This window comes from Somniosus microcephalus, chromosome 7, assembly GCF_052327205.1.
Source record: "Somniosus microcephalus isolate GS21.2 chromosome 7, FLI_Smic_1.0, whole genome shotgun sequence".
Taxonomy (NCBI): Eukaryota; Metazoa; Chordata; class Chondrichthyes; order Squaliformes; family Somniosidae; genus Somniosus; species Somniosus microcephalus.
The window spans coordinates 251,254,637-251,270,469 of NC_140993.1; the positions used below are offsets into that span (position 1 = coordinate 251,254,637).

Genomic DNA, 15,833 nt, shown 5'->3' on the forward strand with positions numbered 1-15,833 from the left:
AGGGGTGAGGACCTCCCTGTGTGCTGTGACTCCCTCTATAAGCATATGGAGGGCGTCATGGGAGAGCCTGGGTGCAGCCCCGTGCCTTTGTGGAGTCACTGTCAGTGTTTGCAGCACCTCAATGCTGTAGAACATTGACAGCACAATTATCAAAATCAATTTGCGCATGGTTCCTTTAAGGAAACCAGCTGATGACACATCAAATGATGTCACCAGACCCGCTTCCTCCAATTGGCCGGGAAACACACTGGGCGGGCTTAGCAAGCCCAATCAAGGGTGGAGCCTGCAGCGGGGTCGGATCTGCCACTGACATCGCCCGCCACGGACCAGCCGAGTTTAGTAAAATCCCGGCCAATGTCACTACTACAACTGGCAGTAGTGGCCACTCTAATTTTGGGACTGAAGTACATTGTAGAGGCACAATGGAAGGAGTTTTGCGGTGTATCTGACTGTACCCCGTATGACAATACAAGAAACTGAAGTGGAGAGTATTCCATTCCCACTAACATCGTTCACCTTGATGAGCACAAAAGAATAATTACTATGTATAATTCAACTGTGAGGTGTTGTTATGGAAGAGGTTCACTTCGAAATGCTTATTGGTTATGAAACTTGAATATAGAAAAAATGGCCCAGTTAGTGGAACACTTGTACAGTAGTTGAACGAGAGCTTCAATCTTATTTCATAGGCCTATTATTCATAATTTTTGATTCTCAGTAAAGTGTGCTTGAAATGAAATGCTGTAAAACTGTAGTAATGCATTCTACAGGAAACTTTGGTTTATCCGGAGGTTAACTGTCCGGAATGCTCGAGCCGCCAGCAAAAATCAGGAGCCGTTTCGTTAGGTTTTTTTTCTTTTCGTTGCTTTTTTTCCACCAGTCAGGCTCTGCAAGGTCTCGCTGAAGCTGTTGCTAAGCTACAGAGACGCTTGCAAGGTACGGCCGACTGTTTAGAAGCTGTTGCTAAGCAACAGGGTTTGTTGCCAGATACGGAGCTCAAAATCTCCGTATGTTTCAACATTAGCGCTGGTTTGTCCGGCAGTTTTGATGGGACGGCAACAGCTCGGTCCCGTCGGTGCCGGATAGCACAAAGTTTCCTGTATTATCAGTTTTAAGAAGACAATAATGAATGATAAGCGAGACATTCAAGTTTTTTTTTAGCTAACTTGAAATTATTTCAAGTGTATTCGTCTCTGCTTCAAATAACTTATCTACACTTCCCTCAAAATATGCAACAACATCCAATGATTAACTGCAAAATCTGTGACGATCTTCAATGTGAGCAATTGGACAATGATACAAGTAGTGTTTTTCCAACTCAAGAGTACAGTTTCTTCATTTTCTTTTACAAAATGAGATCACTGAAGAAAACATTATTCAAGGACAAAGGGACATCATAAATAGAAACACAAGGCAATTTATAGTCAAGTTTTGCTAAACGGAGAAATATAGATTTAAAAAGCGCTCCAAAATATCACTGGAATAGGGTTCAATATCAAATTTAACTTTTTATTCATTTTCCCAATCTGTCTTGGTCAAAAAGCCAAAAAATATTATTTAAAAAGCAAGAAACATGGCCAACGGTTTTAAATACCTTCATGCGTAACAAGGCATATTTGTGAAACATTTTTGGTGCTTATTTGTACCTGAACTATCAGCCTATTGCAGTGGATATAAAACCAAAATCCAGATTCCCCCTTTACATTAGCTGTGCAACTTTTATATTGTGACTTTTGCACACACAAGTCTGAATTTACTATTCCTTTAGATTACATTTTTTTAAATTAAGAAAACTAGGTTTTTAATGTGAATTTGGGTCAAATTATCAGCCAGTCAGAATGCAGGATTCCAACAGAACACAATCTAATAAGTTCAATCATTCACAACCTTAGTTATCTTTTGATTTACCCACTGAAAATATTCAGCACTCTAAAATGTAGCAGCATATGCACAGACATAATTGGTAACTTATACGTCTCTAGCATTTCCAGCTTATCTACATGTAGTTGCGTTTCCTTATCGGTCTCAAATATAATGTTGTATATTCACTGTTAAAGATCCAGTCACAGGGAAGCGTTTTGTCTGTACTTTAAACCCAATGAAACATAAACATGTTCATATTCTGCATTAATAAGTGTGCTCCATTTAAACACTGGTGACTATGCAAGTGGAGAATATTACCATCTTGCAAACTTACATAAATCCAAGGTAAACAGACTGTAACTGCAAAAAAATCAAAAGTTTAGCAATATGCTTTACTCAGTTCCTTTTTTTTTTAAGACGACATGTAGCGCTAACATGTTAAAATACAATTTATTAATTTTTTTAAAAAATCATAAAGGATTAAAAAGGAAATTTGCAAAAACAGAATAACTTAAAGGTCACAACACAAAATTGGTTTTGTGATGGGATAGTTAGGGCACCAGTGGGATGAGTTTGGGCTTTACTGGTCCCCGGCTTTTCTTACGTTCTTAATAAAAAGATGAACAGTACACCACTTGGTGTGTGCACGAGAAAATGTTTTGGCAAAACAGTAATCATGTCTTAACATGGCACTTTTTTTTTTTGCACTGGAATAAATTAAGTACAATAAAGAAATCTTTATCTATTTAAGCTCACTGTCCAATGAAAATTTCATAACATACCTCATCATAACCACAATGTTTAATGCACATTTTCCAACTGCATGTCCCACTCTAGCTGTGCATTGATTTAGGAACTCAGTACAATCAAGATGCATTAAATGTACTCGAGAGGTATATATAATTGTACAATCATGATAAATAACCACTTTAAATACTACCGTACCACACAATTATTTCAGTCAAACTGCACACACACACACACACGCACATACATGATGATTTAAAAAAACATATTTGGCCACAATTGGTCCCAGTCTGTAATTTCCACAGAACCAAAGAAAATGCTTAATACATATTTGATTCATTTACAAAGCAAAAAACCACTAGCCCCTGTTTGAAATTTAAACCAAGACAAAAGTACTCAGTGGCCAAGTGATATGGCTGAAATTCATAAATCAGGAATTTTATATACATTATTAGTAAACAATCTTTGTGATAATATGGACAACATTGACAAAATCTTGTATTGCTCCCTTTTACCACATCTGTACAGTTCATATTTTCCATTTTTGACTGATCAAATTTGCTTTTTTAGTAGAAGTCGTCAGCCGCACAAGTATCAGGCGTACTTTACACAGGTCCACTGCTGCAGAATGTCCTGACACAGCCAACTAATGACTGCTTGGTCTGATCAAATCACAATGGATATCACTGTGGCCTCTACACAGTCTGGGACATTGATCTCATTTGTCTTTTCTGGATTCTATTCCAAAGATCAAGCAGTGATGGCAGCTTAAATTGGTCCATATTTTTGCTGTAAATATTTAGGAAGATACCAAGGAGGACCAGAAGACCTGACCATATATAGCTTGAAGAAAAAAAAATGTAATTAGTAATGTAGCAATTCGTAGGATTTCTAGTGACCTATCACATAGTTGCAGTTTTAATACGGAGAACACCATCTCAATGTCAGTGAGCACCAGAGGCTTCTGAAGAGTTTATTCGTCAGCAGAATGCCTGTATTCCCATACCCAAAAATCACATCAAAAATTGATTCAGTTGCATCTCCCAGGTCAGTCTTTCAACTCTGAGGTGTGATTGCGTCAAAAACTTTTAAGGCCAGGTTTCAGCCAATCAATACTATGTTTATTAAGATGCTCCCACCTCCAAAATGAATGGCGAGAGCCAGGGTGGGATGGGAGCAAGCAAAACAACATAAAAATAAAAGTAGAAGCAGCTAAGAAAATGACGAGAGCAGGAGGAATAATAGGGCAAGGTAATTCCAATTGTGCTAAAAGTGTGTACAGGAACAAAACTACTCCCAGCGTTGTGATATGTGTTTATTTCTAAATTTCTTTGCGTGAGCTGAAAACCCAGAACCCATGCAGTTTTTTAAATAATTTACAAGAATTGAATTTGAGTTTCAATTTCGGCTTACATGAGTGCTCGCTCGTTGGGTGTACTCTAACTACAATGTATAAAATATTTAAGATGTAGAAGCTATCACAGGTGTCCTGTGATGCAACATTTAAAAGTGAATGAATCTGAACACATACACACAAGTGTAACAATTGCATGTGTGTTATGTCATGACGGTCAGGGGGGAAAAGAAATTATAAAGATGGTTATCCAGGGATGTGTCATGGGACCCATATTATATTCATATATTAAAATTATAAGCGATTTAGTCAAGGATATAATAAGCAAAATCTTCAATCTGCTGATGTTACTTAACTAGGAGGCAAAATAAATCATAATAATACAACTGGATTCAGAAGAATTTACATCTTTTAGGTTAAGGCAATCCAATGTATAACATAATTAGTATGGGAGCAATAGACCAAAAGGAGGACAATGTGTTAAATTGAATAGTGGTGCAGCTTGCCAATTAAAAAGGTCCAGGAGTTATAGTGGCCAAATTTATAAAGCCATCAGCCCCGTGTTTAACTGCAGTAATAAAGAAAAATAATGTACTGGATTGCATTACCAAGGGATAAAGTACAAATCTCAAAGGGGTGCATTGCTGCTGTACAAGGTGTTGGCCAGTCCGACCTGGAGTAATGTGTGATAGCAAAATACTGCAGATGCTGGAAATCCAAAATAACTTGACGAAGGGTTTCGACCTGAAACGTTGACTCTCTTTCTCTCTCCGCGGATGTTGCCTGGCCTGCTGAGTTTTTCTAGCATTTTCTGTTGTTATTCTGAAGTAATGTGTGCTGTTTTGGTTACTTGGTTACAGGACTAAGTTGTTTTTGTCTTTGAGCAACAAAGGAAATTCAAGGCATCAATAATTCAAGTTAGCAAAAAAAGGTTAAGAAAGTTGGACTTTGTTTCTTTGGAAAAGTGACTTCAAGTTTAAGATTATGAAGGGAATTGACCAAATTGATCCAGGCAAATTATTCACTTTGGTGAAGGGTCCAAATACCACAGGGCAAATTTAAAATGAGGCAGTTAGGAGTAAGGGGTGACTGGGTGGAACTTATTCATCCAAAGGGTAAGAAACTTGGAAGTTACTTTGGAAAGCAAATGAAGCCGACAGTACAAATGGATTCAAGAGACGATTAGATGTGTCTCTAGAGAAAAAGACGGGACTGAGAGCTATGGAGAAATTACAGGTAGGTAGGACTGATCTAGGAAAAAGTTTGAGCACAGGGCACTGTTAAGCATCCCACTGCTTGCTCAGCCAGGACTACCCTACCTATTTGGGCATTGGCTTGCAGAGTTACTTGGAGTAGAGTAGGAAGAACCTCTGCTCTGATATCATACTGTATTACTACTCCTGAGATCTCATCCACTGTATAGAAGTATATGTCATTTCAAACTATTAGCAAGTCACTTTCTGGTTAGATTGTTCATGTTGTTTACATGAAATGAAGATTTACTTACTGAAAGGTAAAAGGCTTTGAAAAGAAGAGAAATGAAAGCCCAATTGTCATTGCTTTTCTTCCAGTGGTTACTGCAAAGAAACAAATACAGATGTTCACCTCTATTCAGAACACACAGCTTTTTAAGCCACCAAGACAATATAAAAAAATCAGGAGAGTAATTTTCTGAATATTTCTGTGAATAGCTTCAAATCGGTTGGCAGATAATTAACAATGAGAAATCCATGCTTGAGAAGTGAATGGATAGCACTACAATCAAACATCTTGCTGGTGTAGGAAATTTCTAAAAAACCCACTGTGTTTATAGTTTGTAATAGCAGGTTCAACTGTACAACCTATTTCAACCCCACTTCAATGCAGACCAATATTAGTTGGATTGCATGATTAAAGAGCCATAGACATTTTCAGCATAGAAGGATGCGATCTGGCTGTGTCTGTGCCAGCTTTTTGCTAGGATAATCTCTATGGTTTTAATGTCCTTTTGATATTAAGGTATCCAAAACTGTACATAGTACACTAACTGTGGTCTAACGAACATTTTGTGCAAATGTATTACTTCTTTCCTCTTGCATTCTATGGTCTTTACAAAACCCCAAATGCTGTTGACCTTTATGGCTTTATCTGCCTGCACTCACTTTAAGAGAGTTATATATTTGAACCCCTAGGTGTCTTTGTTCATCTACCCCCTTCAGTATCTTTACTTGTTTTCCCAAAATGTACTAGGTTGACTATCCCTTATCCGAAAACCTTGGGACCAGCTGTGTTTCGGTTTTCGGAAATTTTCGGATTTCAGAAGGTATTATTTCAGACTGGGAAACTCTGAACATTAAATTAATTTGGTAATTAGTATTTGTATTTAATATAAATTTTAAAAGTTCAGGCTACCTCTTGCGACTGCTCCGTGTCTCATTCCCCTTCCTGCTTCTCTGTGCTGCCGCTCCCAGTCTGTTTACAGCTCCCCCGGCTCCGTATCTGAATTCCTTGACTTAGCGGGGGTCTGGGGCTCGACTGCCGCTGCCAGTTGTGGGAAAGCCGGATATCGGCTGACTCCTACGCGAGGCTGGCCCGCAAATCAGGTCAGAAAAGCATCGGCCGCGTCAGGTCATGTTTGGCGCCACTCGGGTTATGTCATGCGCACGACTTACGCTCCACAAAAAAACTTTCGGTTTTCAGAAGTGCGGATAAAGGATAGTCTACTTGTACCTCACACTTATCTGCATTAAACTGCATCTGCCAACTGCCTGGCCATTCCACTAACCTATGTCTTCCTCAAGTCTTTTACAGTCCTCCTTGTCATTTGCCAAACCCTTTACTTTTGTACTGTCAGCAAATTTCAAGATTGTACTCATTGGGGTAGAATTTCCACTTTGGGTGCAATCCGGGTGCAGAATTGCATTCAAAATTGCACTAGTTTTCCGAAGTGAAGTTTATGGTTCAAGTTTCTGCTTGAACTCATTTGCATAATCACAAACATAAAATCTTCCATGAACCAGCGCAATCGGGCAGTGTTTTAGAACGCAATTGTTTATTTTTTCCCTTTGCATTGAACAATATTCCTTGCTATATTTAAGAGTGGTAACCTGGTGCAGTTTTATTAATACAGCTGAAAATGGGTTTATCACAAAAAGTAAGCATTTTTAATATGTCTAGTCCACCACCTGTGAGTAACCTGATTTTAAATAACTGAAAATTACTTTAATAAACTATACAGAACCATTTTCTAGTTTCATTGGTGTACAATTGTCAGTTTCTTAGTAAATTAAATATTTTTTAATATTTAAAAACTTTTAAATGGTGCCTAGTAGTGTCCTTGCGCCTAAAAAAAGCTACATTTTAAGAGCCTTCTCAAAGAGCCGCAAACAGGCGCAATTAGCGGAAACTAACTGCAATGGTGATTAATTCGATCTGGGGGCATGGCCAGTTTTATGGGCGAGACCGACTTCCAGCATGATGTTTTATAAACCAGCGCAAAAGATCGCAGAAAGTTGATTTGCGCCGACTATAACTTGCGCTTGAAATGCCGCGATCTTTTGCGCTGGATTGGCTGATTTCGGGCACATTGTGTTGGAAACCGAGCAGAAACTCTACCCCATCTGTCTAAGTCCATATCATCTATACACAGGGAGAACAAAGGTGAACCTATCACTTAGCCCTGGGGTACACCACTTCCAAACCATTTCCAATCAAGGGAACCCTATTTACTCATACTATTAATTTCCTTTCTGTTAACCAAATTTCTATTAATGCTGCTACATTTTCTCATACATCATAATGAATTTTCCTAGCACACCTCAAAACATCTTAGCGAAAACCATCTGAAAATCCATATACACTACACCTAGTCATTCTCTTTATCTATCCAGTCAGTCAGTAAGATGGTATTGTGACACGAGACAGCAATTCTAACTTCACTGTTAATTCAAGTGACACCTTAAATCTAGTTTTTCTGCAGAGAAATAGTTTGAACAAAAATATTGCATACTTGAGCATGTGGGCATCTTTGTCCAGCAAATCAAAGGCAATTATACAGAATATTGTAATTTGAGAATTTGAATTCAGTTTAAAAAATAATAATCTGGAAATAAAAAGTGAACATGTAGCTGTCGGATTGTTGTAAAAACTCCACTGGTTCACTGTCCTTTAAGGAATGAAATCTGCTGTCCTTATCCGGTCTGCCCTATATGTGACTCCAGCCTCACGCCATAGTGGTTGACATTTAACTGCTATCTAAAGTTGCCTAGCAAGCCACTCAGTTGAATCAATGAAAATGGGCAATAAATGCTGGCCTCGCCAGGGATGCCCACATCCCGAGAAAGAATAAAACATTTGTAATTAATTCCACCATTGCTCGTTATATGCATATTGGCATCGACTTGTGCAGCTCCGCTTCTGCAGAGAGGCACAGATCATGTATAAATAATTGGCAAATATGTAACAAGGGAGCATATACTTCTTTGAACAAGAGAGACTATAACATAAGAGGAGAATTGGATAAATATTTGCAAAGGAATATAAAGATATATTGGGAAAGGGCAGGGAAGCAAGATAATAGACTTCCCTAGTACAGGCTCAGGTACAATGAGCAGATACGTTTTCTCTTGTGCTGTATATCCCATGATTTTGAACCAAGGCTCTTTTCTCTCATCTCTAACACCTAAACTAGTTCTTAAACGACATCAAATTTACTGTAAATATGAAGACAGTTTCGATTTACTTGTTATTCCCTCCCAAGCAAGACATAGCAGTGTGGAAATGCCTTGTTTAGTAATACCTCGAATAAAGGAATCAGCACCACCCCATCAGCTAATAATCTTTCTTCATTTGTCACATTCTTCAAATCTTTGATGAAATTGACCAAGTGGTACAATTACAAAGGAAAGCCTCGTGTAGGAACTGAAACTCCAACTGTTACCCCTCTTCCTCTTCCCCTCCAACTACTTGGGCTATGGTCCACAGGAAGGATAGAACAGAACAAACCAAAACCTGCAAAGATCAACACTACCAATCTCAGATCTGGAACAAAGGACTTCAGGATGGCCACCCTGAGGCTCTGCTAATTTGGGGTGGAAGGTACCAATTTTTTGAAGGAGAAATCAAGGGGGGGGGGATCAGGCAACAAAGACAACATCCTTTCCCAATCAAAGTTACGAAATGTCTTACAGCACTTTGAAGGTGTCTGGGTAACTATTGGGGTTCAACCACCGTGGAGGTAGTGGGTAACCCTAAACTGTTGGGATGAGGGCTATATTACTCTTGGAGAAGTCACAAGCTGAAAAACTGATTGAATCAAACCCCAAGACACAAAATCCTAGCACTCTCGACAGGGGTAAACATGAGTTCCTTCCCCAGGTGACAAAATATTTGGAACCAGCATATCAGGAGTAGAAAAGAGGAATAAGGTGCATAAAAGAGTGAGTGTGTTGGATAGTACTGGAGAAGATAGTACTAGAGGCGGTAGTAGTGCCATATTAGATAGGAGCAGACTAAGAAAGACTACGGAAAATTCAAAAATGGGTTCAGAATGCATGTACGTAAACGCACAAAGTGTGGTGAATAAGGTTGGTGAGCTACAAGCACAATTAGCTGTGTGGCAATACTATGTTGTGGCAATAATGGAAACGTGGCTTAAAAACAGTGAGGACTGGACACTTAATATTCAAGGTACAAGGTGTTCAGAAAAGAGGGAAGGAGAAAAGGGAGGTGGGGTGGCAGTGCTGATTAAAGAAGACATTGTAGTGTTGGAAAGGGAGGATGTTCTTGAGGGGACAAGGACAGAATCCATTTGGTTAGAGTTGAGGAGCAAAAAGGGTATGATCATGCTGCTGGGGGTATTCTATAGGCCTCCAAATAGTGAGAAGGAGGTAGAGGAGCAAATCTGCAGGGAAATCGCAGACGTATGCAAGAGTTAAAAAAGAGTGGTGATATTGGGGGTCTTTAATTACCCAAATATCAATTGGGATAATGCTAGGGTAAAGGGAAAGGAGGGGGAAGAATTTCTGAAATGTGTTCAGGAGAATTTCCTTGACCAATATGTTCTTGGCCCAACTAGGAAGGGAGGCATTGCTGGATCTGGTGTTGGGGAATGAGGTGGGCCAGGTCGACCAAGTGTCTGTGGGAGAACACTTGGGTACGAGTGGTCATCATATCGTAAGATTTAGATTAGCAATGGAGAGGAGCAAGGAATAATCTAGAGTGGAACTTCTAAACTGGAGTAGGGCTAACTTCAATGGGATGCGAAAGGGATCTAGCCAGGGTAAAATGGAACCAAAGACTGACAGGAAAAACTGTAACGGAACAATGGGTGATCTTTAAGGAGGAGATGTTCCAAGTACAGGCTAGGTACATTCCAACAAGAGGGAAGGGTAAGGGAACCAAAGCAAGGGCTCCTTGGATGACGAGGGAGATAGAGAAGATGATGAAACAAAAAAAGGTGTATGATGCATGTCAGGTGAATTCTTCAAGGGAGAACCAGACCAAATACAATAAGTTGAGAGGGGATGTGAAGATAAAAATAAGATTGGCAAAGAGAGAATGAGAGAGTAGAATGGCGGTAAACATAAAAGGGAACCTAAAAATCTTCTACTGGCATGTAAACAGTAAATGGGTAGTAAGAGGTGGGGTGGGGCCTATTAGCGACAAAGAAGGTGTTATATGCTTAGAGGCACAGGGCAAGGCTAGAATACTCAATGAGTACTTTGTATCAGTGTTTACTAAGGAGGTGGATGCTGACAAAATATCGGTAGAAGTGGAAAAGGTAGAAGCAATGGAAGGGGTGAAAGTTGATAGACAGGATGTACTAAAAAGGCGGGGTATGTTTAGAGTGGACAAGTCGCCTGGTCCAGATGGCTCGCATCCCAGGTTGCTAAGAGAATTGGGGAGGAGATAGCGGAAGAGCTTGCCATAATTTTCCAATCTTCCCTAGATGCGGAGGAGGTGCCCGAGGATTGGAAAGTGGCAAATGTGACACCATTGTTCAAGAAAGGGTGTAAGGACAATCCTAGTAACTACAGGCCAGTCAGTTTAACATCAATGGTGGGTAAAGTTTTAGAAACAATAATCAAGGAAAAAATTAACGGCCATTTGAAGAGGTTTAAGCTAATTAAGGAGAGCCAACATGGGTTTGTAAAAGGAAGATCGCGTTTGACTAATCTAATTGAATTTTTTGATGAAGTAACAGAGAGGATTGAAGAAGGGAATGCAATGAATGTTGTCTACATGGATTTTCAGAAGGCTTTTGACAAAGTACCACATAGAAGGCTGGTTAACAAAATTGAGGCTCATGGAATAGGTGGGCCAGTGGCAGCTTGGATAAGGAATTGGCTTAAGGACAGAAAACAGCGAGTTGTGGTAAATGGCTGTTTTTCAGACTGGAGGATAGTAGACGGTGGTGTTCCCCAAGGGTCAGTGCTGGGGCCACTGCTTTTTTTTGATATATAATGACCTGGATATTGGAATACAGAGTAGAATTTCTAAATTTGCCGATTACACCAAACTTGGTGGTGTGGCAAACAGTGATGATGATATCAATCGACTGCACCAGGACATAGAAAGGCTAGCAGAATGGGCAGACAAGTGGCAGACGGAATTTAATACAGAGAAGTGTGAGGTGATGCATTTTGGCAGAAGGAACAGGGAGAGGCAATGTACACTTAATGGCACAGTTTTAAAGAGTGTGCAGGGACAGAGGGACCTGGGAGTTAATGTGCATAGGTCCCTGAAGGTGGCAGGACATATTGAGAGAGTGGTTAGCAAAGCATATGGGATCTTGGGCTTCATAAATAGAGGTATTGAGTACAAAAGTAGAGAAGTTATGTTGAGCCTTTATAAAGTGCTGGTTAGGCCACAACTGGAGTATTGCGTCCAGTTCTGGTCACCACACTTTAGGGAGGATGTGAAGGCCCTTGAGAGGGTGTAGAGGAGATTTATCAGAATGGTTCTGCAGATGGGGATCTTAGCTACAAGGACAGGTTGGAGAAACATAGAAGATAGGAGCAGGAGTAGGCCATTCGGCCCTTCGAGCCTGCTCTGCCATTCAACGAGATCATGGCTGATCATCCAAACCCTAGCACCCGGTCCCTACACCGACAGCCATCCCAACCAAGCCCTATCCCTGTAACCCCGTAACCCCACGTATTTAATCCCCCCTAACACTAAGGGCCAATTTTTTTTTTTTCATGGCCAATCAACCTAACCCGCACATCTTTGGACTGTGGGAGGAAACCGGAGCACCCGGAGAAAACCCACGCAAACACGGGGAGAATGTGTAAACTCCACACAGACAGTCACCCGAGGCCGGATTTGAACCCGGGTCCCTGGCGCTGTGAGGCAACAGTGCTAACCACTATGCCACCGTGCTGGATTTGTTTTCATTGGAGCAAAGGAGGTTGAGGGGTGATTTGATAGAGGTGTACAAGATTATGACGGGCTTGGATAGGCTAGACGGGGATAGGCTGTTTCCACTAGTTGATGGAACAAGGACTAGGGGACACAGATTTAAGGTTTTGGGCAAGAGATACAGGGGGGGGATGTGAGGGAAAAACTTTTCTACAAAGCGAGTGGTGATGACCTGGAACTTGCTGCCGACGGAAGTGGTGGAAATGGAAATGCTCAATGTTTTCAAGGGGAGACTGGATAGGCACTTGAGGGAAATAAACTTGCAGGGCTACGGGGATAGAGCAGGGGAATGGGATTGACTGGATTGCTCTACAGAGAGCCGGCACGGACTCGATGGGCCGAATGGCCTCCTTCTGTGCCATTATGACTCTATCTCCCAGTTGTTACAGGAAGAAAAATGAGTAGCCTCCAACATGGCCAGAAGATAGCGGGAATCTAAAAGCAATGAGTTAACTCTCCTGGCTTCTCAGATGTTCATTTACATGCCGATAAAAGGGTTTGGTTTCAAGCAGCATCACTGGCCTCCACTAGTGGTAATCGGGACCAACCGTCTCTCATTGTGGAGCCAGTACCCATACAAGATACAAAGGGGTCACAGTCTCCCAATGGCCCTGGTAACCAACATTTTGGCTTGGTCTATTTTTGTGGTACTAAGCGGTATTGAATAATTGGCATCAGCTTATAACAAGCTGCTTTTATCTTTGGTTGGTCAGAACCAACTAGTACCAAGAACATCAGGAGTGTCGAACAGGTTGTCAAACTGATGAACAGGTATCAGCAGCTGGCAACACAGCAGGGGCCACATATCAGGCACATATTGTTAAGCATACTGGGGGCTGTAGGTGGAGAGATTTTGATGAGATTAAATCATTTTGCGAAGAACAGACAAAATTAAGAAACATGCATGTAGAAAATCATCTTCCAGCTTTGTGAAAAATTAACAAGAATACACGTCTTTTATACGGTGCTAGAGTGGGAAAGGTCACACGCATGACAAGTCACCATCATTTCACTGCCATAACATCTTAAAGGAAGGCTGTTTGATTTTTTCCTATGGTGGAATACAAGAACGTTTTGGCCTATTCTTGCAGTTTATAATGGATGCAGAGAGTGAAGAATGACAGTTACTCTGAAAATGAGCTTTCTTTTTTTTAAAAAAAGGCAGTTGAAACTTGGAATCTAGCTTTAGCTGCTACGGAAATTTTGTGCAACTTTGTAAAATGGGTGCATTATATGCCATGTATAACTTTTAATATAAAAAAAGATTTTTTTTTTTAAATTTCTATTCAGTAAGTTTTTGTTTAAGATTACAACAGCCTAGTTGGCAAAGGTTCCAATCATATTTTCTAAAATTGAAATAAGGACTTATCCGTTTTCCAATTTTAGCAAATCTTAGTGGTGATGAACAATGTGTGAGGTTTATATTACCTGTTACAGCAACAAGTGCACCGAAGAGCTTTATCAAAGCTAGTACAAAGGAGATTCCAAAATATCCAGTCAATGAAAACATAAATGCATAACCATATGTCTGCATAAGATGCTGCAAAACAAACAGAAACAGAAATCATAGCTCATCAATGACTCCAGAACTACAAAGATTAGCAGTGTTTTGCACACTATGTTATAAAACATATTTGCATTGCACATTCAGGAAGTTAAGAACATAAGAACATAAGAAGTAGGAGCAGGAGTAGGCCATACGGCCCCTCGGGCCTGCTCCGCCATTCAATAGGACCATGGCTGATCCAAACCTAGACTCACGTCCACTTCCCTGCCCGCGCCCCGTAACCCCTAGTTCCCTTATCAGCTAGGAAACTGTCTATCTCCGTTTTAAATTTATTTAATGTCGCATTAAAAACTTGGACAAGTAGTGTCCTTTAAAAGAGTAAACGTTCCAAGTCAATAACACCAATTATTTGTTCTCGTCCTTCATAAAGAAAAAAAAAAATCTATAGCTGCCAGTCATATTTAAAAAATGGTGATTGGTGATGTACTGCAAGTATGCCTTACCCTAAGTTGAAAACAGTATACCAGGTAATTCAGTAATTAGCTGATGCCAAGTTTGAGTTTTGAGGAAAGGAGTTTCACAGAAAAGAGTAGGAAACTGCGCAAAAGTCTTGAATTTAACAAAGTGACAATATAACAGGAAGAGTGTGTAAACTGAAGGAGGAAAGTTCAGAGCAGGGCTGAATACAATAGTATTGATGATAAAGGGTGGGGGGAGTAAGGGAGGAAGATTTTCAGTGCCCTCCTTCTCCGGATGACCATTCGCAGATAGTTGCAGACTACAGGAAACTTTCGATTAACCGGCCCCTAAATAACCGGAACGCTCTATCCACCGGCAAAATTCAGGAGTCGGTTCAGGTAACTTTTTTTTACTTTTAGTTACTTTTTTTGCTCCATTTGTTGCTGTGCAAGGGTGTAGCTGAAGCTGTTGCTAAGCTACAGAGACGCTTGCAGCTTGTGCCGATTGTTTTGAAGCTGGCAACAGGGTTTGTTGCTTTATACGGAGCTCTGAGCTCCGTATCTTTTACTATAGCGTTCGGTTGTCCGGAATTGTTGATGAACCGGCACCACGTCGGTCCCTTCCGTGCCGGATACCAGAAAGCTTCCTGTACTTGGACACTGATAGAATGACTGTCATTGTGAATGCTCCACTATTGTATGTGGAGGACATAGGGCTACAAATGTGCAACGACCTCCCCACCAAGTTTAGGGAACCCAACCATCTGGAAAAACTATGGCCATGATATTGACTGGGGCGGGTTCTGGGAGCAGGGAGGAGTAGTTCCGGTTTCCCTGCACGCTGTGGAGTTTTAACTCCATCCTGGGGTGGGGTGGGGGGTAGACTGATGGCGGGCAGGGAAGAAGGTAAGCTTGGTGGGGCGGGGGGGGGGGGGGGGGGAAAAAGAGAAGCACTCTTGCTCCTGGCCCACTAGCAGCGCTGTATAGGCACTTAACTTTTCCATGAAGCAGCCCTCACCTCGCTTTAGCTGCCTTGTTTCCCGATGCCCGGATTAAACCTAGAAGACAGGTCAAATAGAACGCACACATCCTCTTTATATTTAAATGGCCAACTCAACTCCTGGGAGTGGGTTGGTTGCACGCACCCCCTACCCCACCTCCGTTAAAATTGGAAGTGGGCGCTTGGGCTCAGGTTTGGGATTTTTAACATCCCACCTGTATTTTGTGGTTAAAATTACTCCCCATGTTTCTTTTATGAGATTGCTGTTTATCCATAGAGAAGTGAAGTTGCTTTCTCTTGCCAATAGTGTTATCAGTCAATTGTTTCATGCATCTTACGTTAAAATCCCCTGTACCAGCCTGGAGAAAGCCAAATCCAAAAGGTTTTAGGTCTGAAGTGACTCAAAGCTACTGGCAGGGTCATACGATGCCTGCCTAGAGTTTGGCTTGAAGTCATCTTGAAACACTCAGCACAACTATGTCATCACCTCCCTGGTGAATCCAA

The 15,833-nt window shown here is 40.9% G+C and overlaps 1 protein-coding gene across 3 annotated transcripts in view; it reads right to left on the bottom strand.

The window, feature by feature from the left end:
• Window positions 1-1,495: 1,495 nt before the first annotated feature.
• The window catches only part of slc35b3 (solute carrier family 35 member B3), a 60,358-nt gene continuing 46,020 nt past the window's right edge, over window positions 1,496-15,833 (bottom strand). For all 3 annotated transcript variants that reach the window (XM_085993610.1, XM_085993611.1, XM_085993609.1), the window contains 3 exons: window positions 13,793-13,904; window positions 5,472-5,541; window positions 1,496-3,453 (listed from right to left, as the gene is read on the bottom strand). In XM_085993610.1, coding sequence (XP_085849736.1) covers window positions 3,306-3,453; window positions 5,472-5,541; window positions 13,793-13,904 — 330 coding nt within the window. In that variant the 3' untranslated portion in view covers window positions 1,496-3,305. The remainder of the gene's footprint in view (window positions 3,454-5,471; window positions 5,542-13,792; window positions 13,905-15,833) is intronic.